The sequence below is a fragment of the Ips typographus genome, linkage group LG4 (assembly GCF_016097725.1).
Source record: "Ips typographus isolate SLU linkage group LG4, UJ_Ityp_2.0, whole genome shotgun sequence".
NCBI lineage: Eukaryota > Metazoa > Arthropoda > Insecta > Coleoptera > Curculionidae > Ips > Ips typographus.
In genome coordinates this window covers 8,829,004-8,835,112 of record NC_138425.1, presented here as the reverse complement: position 1 = coordinate 8,835,112, position 6,109 = coordinate 8,829,004, and the positions used below count along the sequence as shown (strand labels likewise).

The 6,109-nt window shown below is 34.6% G+C and overlaps 2 protein-coding genes across 4 annotated transcripts; both read right to left on the bottom strand.

Annotated features, from left to right (window-relative positions):
- Positions 1-3: 3 nt before the first annotated feature.
- Positions 4-3,706, bottom strand: mre11 (double strand break repair nuclease mre11). Of its 3 annotated transcripts, none has more exons than XM_081977933.1 (11): positions 3,413-3,706; positions 3,206-3,361; positions 2,377-2,521; positions 1,978-2,326; positions 1,622-1,820; positions 1,297-1,569; positions 1,053-1,246; positions 837-994; positions 671-779; positions 436-610; positions 4-160 (listed from the first exon to the last, which is right to left on the bottom strand). In XM_081977933.1, exons 2-11 carry the CDS (start codon positions 3,333-3,335, stop codon positions 108-110), a joined length of 1,785 nt encoding a protein of 594 aa, XP_081834059.1. In that variant the 5' UTR covers positions 3,336-3,361; positions 3,413-3,706; the 3' UTR covers positions 4-107. The 3 variants fall into 3 exon arrangements, with proteins under 3 accessions (XP_081834059.1, XP_081834060.1, XP_081834058.1); XM_081977934.1 differs by having other exon boundaries at positions 3,419-3,706; XM_081977932.1 differs by having other exon boundaries at positions 3,467-3,706.
- A 153-nt stretch (positions 3,707-3,859) lies between these two features.
- Positions 3,860-5,903, bottom strand: LOC145728020 (protein yellow-like). The gene is made up of 7 exons (XM_081977947.1): positions 5,629-5,903; positions 5,126-5,281; positions 4,870-5,071; positions 4,587-4,813; positions 4,421-4,535; positions 4,175-4,366; positions 3,860-4,125 (listed from the first exon to the last, which is right to left on the bottom strand). The coding sequence occupies exons 1-7, from the start codon at positions 5,850-5,852 to the stop codon at positions 3,982-3,984; spliced, it is 1,260 nt and encodes a 419-aa protein (XP_081834073.1). The 5' UTR covers positions 5,853-5,903; the 3' UTR covers positions 3,860-3,981.
- Between the last annotated feature and the right edge of the window lie 206 nt (positions 5,904-6,109).

Sequence of the window (6,109 nt, the reverse complement as noted above, 5' to 3'; positions counted from 1 at the left end):
ATGTATAATAAACCTGAAATCTTACGTAAAGTTACGTAAGATTTTTATTAAAATATTTTTATAATAAATATGTAATCAGCAGTGAATAAGAAATTGAATAACCTGTACTAGTTGGCTTTCGTTCTCCCAGCACTTCTTCTCCTTCCTCTAGATCCACGACCTACAAATAAATAAAATATATTACACCAACGAAAAGTGAGACATTGTCATTACCAGTTCAATGATAAAAGAAAAAAAAAATAATAAAACAAACCTAGATGATAGTTAGAAAAAGCAGCAAGCTGAAAGCTACTTTTTTGACCATTACCACGATAAAACCTTTAGATTTTTGAAACTAGACCAATTAACATGAAGGCGTATAAGGGCAACAAAATATTAAATATTTTATCATCTTTGTTATTTTGCTTATAGAAATAAATGTGACATTTAGCCTACCTCCTCGTGATCCTGGTCCTCTTGCAGGCCTGTTGCTAGGTGAACCTCTAGCAACTGAAGTGTCTCCAAGAAGATTTTTGACCGGAGAAACCGCATCATCATCAGAAGAGACGGAATCAATTTGAGCTTCATTGACCTGCTTTTTCCTACTGGAATCGTTCAACACCTTTTCCACCTGAAAACAATTAGAAAAAAATTATGACCTGTCAAAAATCAAAAGTACAATATATCTTACTATAGCAACATCATCGTCATGATCTTTTTCTGCCAGCAAGAAATCTTGCACTTCACTTATTTCGATGTTGGCCTCCTTCACTTTCTTATGCGTTTCTTTTACAATGTACCTTTTTTAATTAATTAATATTAATAATGTGTGGATGAAATGGACTGTTTACTCTTACTCTACAACTTCGAATGGTGCATCTTCATCTTTGGTGTCGACAAGTCTTATTACAGATTCGTTCAGTGCCTTCAGTGACAGGCAACTGAGTTTCTTGTCGCTAGTTTCAAAATATTCTGCAACTAAATCTTCGACTCGGTTTGGCAAAACGATTTGAGCCTGTAATAAATCAGTAACTTCATTGTTCAGTTACGTGTTACTGAAAATCTGGACTCACCTTTAACAAATCATCACAATTTTCGCCTTTTTTCGTACGCGGCCTGGACAGCCCAAACTTGAGTTTGATCATATCAGCCGCATTGGCTACCTGTCCAATATAACGTTGTCCAAACCGAATAACGTTAAACCATTGGCTTTCACTAGTATAAATCACATTGAGTCTGATCAATGGCAATTTATTTCCAACCAAATCTGTACAACTCAAAGTAGTGAACTAGTTTACACATTAACAAAAACTGTACCCAACTCTTTGGCGTCTCTAATCATTTTTTGGATCTCCGCGTCCACCACCTTAGACGCCACTACTTCGTCGGAATCACCGTTTTCTATTCCATAATCTTCGACCTCATCCCGTAACTGATCTGGGCTCTTTAACGGGAATTCACGGAAAATAAACGGCCGTACCGTTTTCAAAGGGATGGGTTCCAGAAAGAACCGATCTTTGTTGATTTTCAACAAGGCTACGTGCTTTTGCATGGCTTCGCCAGCGCATAACGAGGTGGCTATGGTGCTTCCTAAGGTTCAAAATGTATTCCAGTGAAAACGAAGAAAAAAGGAAGAACAAACCAGGTTGGGAAATGTATACGCCGTTGCTTGCCTGTTCTTCGACAATACGACAGTCGTGTTCATGGCCCCAAATTGCTAAATCTAACAACTCGGGCAAGGAATCGTCGGGAATAAACGTTTTCACACCCCGATTTGCTCGGTTTTGATGCAGAACGCACAAGTGAAACCAATTATCACCGTCAGGCTTTTTGAGTGTTACCTAAAGTAAATTTAAAAAATGCCACAATTTTGCATTAAGCAAAAAGTTTAACTTATATGGTATATGTTTTTGTAGCCAAAAAATTGAAAACACCCCACCGAGCACCCCACTTATTAGTAGGTTTAATAAAAATTGTACAACATTCAAGCATGTTTACCTTTTTCTCCAAAAATAACCTGCTCAATTTCCCATCGTTAACATATGACAATCCATAAATAGCCAACCGTGATTCACCCTTTTTCAGCAGTAATGGATTTAACTCAATAGACTCAAAGTCATTCTTCCGACCAAAATAATTAACCAATCCCGTCGAGGCCAACAAATTCAACGCGGAAACTTGCTCCTCTCCTGTAGGATCATCGTGGTTACCATGTATAGAGAAAACTGGTATGGCAACATTGAGATTTGGGTCTTCATAGTTGACAGCGTCACTGCTGGTACTGGAAAAGTCCAGTGAAGCATCCGAAAGATACTCAATTTGGACTGGTCGGTCTCCCAGACAATACCTTTAAAATTTAATTTGTATTTGGATAATTTTTGGTAAAGGCCCAGGCACCTTTTAAGAAGTTCAATGCACTTGGATAGGCAATAAGTGGAAGGACGCGTATCATGAAACAGATCTCCTCCAAGTAGGATAAAGTCTACAGATTGTTCTTGAGCAATTTTTAAGACTTCTTCAAATGTTTCAAGGGAGTCTTTGGCTGTAAGAAAAGTTCAGTTAAAATTCTGACAGTATTTGCTAAATCAATGGCCATATTTTGTAATGGAACACTCATATAAGCAATAACCAGTTTGGAAACTTTTCAGGCACTTAAAATTAATGTGAAAGCCAAATTTTAAATTAAACCTCAGATTATGTTACTACTACTACTTACTCTTATACTTTGAAAACCCTGTATTTTCATTTCTATTCGAGGTAATAAAAAACGCGTTTTTGTGTGCACATGCACATAATTTTTTCAGGCTTTTCCTGCTTGCATTACTCTTGCTAAATTGGTAACTAAAAAAAACCGTAATTTTGTACTCCTAATGAAATATACTAGTTTAGGAAGGACAGCAAAAAGTGTGCAGTTATAAGCAGCATTATTTATACCCAAGTTTTGGCTAGACCTAGGAAGTCTGAAGCTAACAGAATGAAACTTATGACAGAAAAACACTGAATTCATTATTTCAACAATTGCTACAATACTGTCCAACAAAGTATGCAATGTATTATTGTACACTGCATAAATGTATCAACAGAATACTTTTCAAAACCAACAAACTATTAAGGATAAATGTAAACCTTTTTTAATTAGTCAAAACGCCCAAAATAACGTTTATTCAATTAGTTTGACTGTATTTGCAGATCAGAAATGTAAATCAATATTTGAAGGTAAACTTACATCTAATTGGATCTCTTTCTGCATAACCTAAATGAATGTCTGTGGCGACTAATATTGTAAAAACATCCTCTTCATTTACTTCGCCCTGGTAGTCAGGAACATCGGAAATATCTTGATTGTCCTGAGACATATTGGCAATATTTTGATGGGAATTCACTATAATAAAGATATAATAATAATAATATATAATTGAATTTTAAAGCCTACAATTACACTTTATGAGCACAAATTACTAAACAAAAAATCGATGCAGATACTCACAAGGACAAAAAAGATAACTGATAACACAAACACATAACAATCATAACACAATACCTAACCTCACAAACAGTACAGTACACAAAAACAAATGGAAAAGGCGGGAATCAACAAAATCTACAATCCCTGTGATTGGTCACAAAATAATTTAACCATTTCTTTCTAGTGGGTATACTATAATGTATTAGAAAAGGATGACCACCTTTAATTTTCGTAAATGTCAACACAAAATCAGAAATGACAATTGACAGCTCCGCTTTGTACCTTAGAGTAAATAATATGTACTAGAATATACACGCAAATCGTAATTTTTAAGTTTTATTCGTACTTTTTTAATTGTAAGACCTGGAAATGGAGAATTCTTATACAAGGTGTCAACAAAAAAATAAAAACTACTTTCTTAAAAGTGAACTTATAGTTTACTTTAAATAGTTAAGAGATTATTAACCCAACAAATATATTTCTAATAAATCAATTATGGCAGAGTTAAAACATCTGTGTTAAAACTAAGTATCTTTTTAAGCAACGCAAGGAGTACCAGCAATAGCATCATCAACTTTCACTTTATAAATCCTAAAGTTGGTTTCGTTCGGATTTAAAGAACGATACATAAACTGAGGCATCTTATTTGAAATCATCCACAAATACCTATCTTGATCCAACTGAAATTCAAACATATTAGAAAAGTTTAATACTATCAAAATAACATACCCTGATGTCATTTGTAAAGATGAGTTTTTCAGCATCTGTTGCTATAAGAGGAACATTTTTGGGTTTCAAATCATTTTTAGTGTTCCAACAAGCCACTCCGTCCCTGTTCAATTGGGTGAGGAATAGAACGTTGGTTTTTTCATCCAAAACTTCGGCGGTGGACTGAGATTTCTCTCCTCTATTACCCAACAACTAAAAACACACAATCAAATTTCCACAACAGAGCAAACATCTTTATAAAAACACCTTAAATTCGTGGTAGATATGCGGATTACCGGCTAAAGTTCTGTTTTTCAAAATTGCAGAGTTGACTGCAAATTCATTTAGACTGGCTGAGGGATGAAAGTATACAGTACGAAAACTGAAAATATATGCTATTTTAATTAACAGGCAATGTGTTTTAATAACTAACCCATCTTGGTCTTCAGGTCCTAGAGCCATTCCAAAAATACCATCGATCCATTGGAAATTGATCCCGCCCACATTAAAATCTCCTTGAAGAGGATCAATGTGGAAGAAGTGATGCTTGAATCTCCAAGAATCATTGTCTTTAAGAGAGTAAACCACAACAGCAAAAGTAGCAAGATCTGGAATATACGCAAAAGCGTCATCGCATCTATCTTTATTGACATCCAAAACCTAAAATGATTCTATTCAAATTTTTTGTTCATAATTCAAAGAGACAAAGATAATACAATATTAGCGATGAAAGAGTCTGGCCTGGTAACCTTCTCATTTAAAATGTACTTCTTGAGAAGTTTGTCAGTATTCAAATCGTAGATGTAAAGAATGGATCCTGAATATACATCACGTTCCCAACTAAGACCACCTTCTCCCAAAATGTGCGCTAAATTGGTATCGACAAACCATAGACGGTCGCAAACATCAATAGCCACTCTACCATAAACCAAAAATTACCAACAAAATGTAAAACACTCAAAATAAAAATACCTAATAACTGATACAAAATGCTCTCCATCATTAGTCCCATTTTTCTCTGGTAAAGTGTTAGTTTTATAATCTGGATATGGAATCACAGCTGCTGATTTGTTAATCGGCTGATCAAGAGGTACGTAGCCTAGTGTAAATGGCACACCTTTTTTCCACCTTAAATTTGTTGCACAAGATCATATTTTTTTATGTAAATTATGAGTTTTTAATTATTATTATCTACAAATCATTTAAAATGGTTGCATAATTTGATTTAAAATTAACTGAAAAACAAAGCAATGATTAAACATTTTCTAGTAGAGCAATTAATAATTATTATTCATTCTATTAATAGTCTGTCTATGCTAATTATTAGATTTATTCTTTATTTCAGAACAGGCTATGTAAAATTATGAGGTGTCTCATCTCATATAGGTTTTAGCACGAATTTTTGAGTACCTTTTTTAAAAAGTTACTTTACAAGTCTACTAACCATCTACTAACATTCTATTTACATCACTTACCTGGGAAAAGTAAGAAACATCTTATTTTTCCACGGGTGTATCCCCAACGGTAAACTATTGCCTGGCACATAGTTGCCACTTTTAATGGCGTTACTTTTAACATCCTCATTGGGCCAAACGAAAGACAAATCTTTCCAGGCGAAAACTTCCTCAAGGTTGGCCAAAGCCGCCACTTGGTATACCAATAACACCGCTATTAAACACACTTGGTTTAACACCAACATCTTGCAGGTAAAGACTATAGTCGATCGGCGCTAAGAGATTGTTTTTATATGAGATACGACAAATAAATTTATTCCCATTATGTTTATACCGGAAGAGTGTTTGAATGTAACTAATCATGGAGATGAGATTTGTGGTGAACTTATCTTAGGAACACTGCAGGAAATAGTCTATTATAATTGGACCATTTAAACTAGCAGAAATTTTACTATAATCTTTCCATAACCATGCACCATAGGCAATTGCCCTTTATACAGCA

Excerpts from the sequence above, each read along its gene's own strand:
- mre11 (XM_081977933.1), bottom strand. The coding sequence starts at position 3,335 with ATGTCTCAGGACAATCAAGATATTTCCGATGTTCCTGACTACCAGGGC. Across the intron at positions 1,821-1,977 it reads GGTTATTTTTGGAGAAAAAG|GTAACACTCAAAAAGCCTGA; the intron begins GTAAACATGCTT and ends AATTTACTTTAG. Across the intron at positions 1,570-1,621 it reads CGTATACATTTCCCAACCTG|GAAGCACCATAGCCACCTCG; the intron begins GTTTGTTCTTCC and ends TTTGAACCTTAG.
- LOC145728020 (XM_081977947.1), bottom strand. The coding sequence starts at position 5,852 with ATGTTGGTGTTAAACCAAGTGTGTTTAATAGCGGTGTTATTGGTATAC. Across the intron at positions 4,536-4,586 it reads GGACCTGAAGACCAAGATGG|TTTTCGTACTGTATACTTTC; the intron begins GTTAGTTATTAA and ends ATATATTTTCAG. Across the intron at positions 4,367-4,420 it reads ATATCTACCACGAATTTAAG|TTGTTGGGTAATAGAGGAGA; the intron begins GTGTTTTTATAA and ends GTGTGTTTTTAG.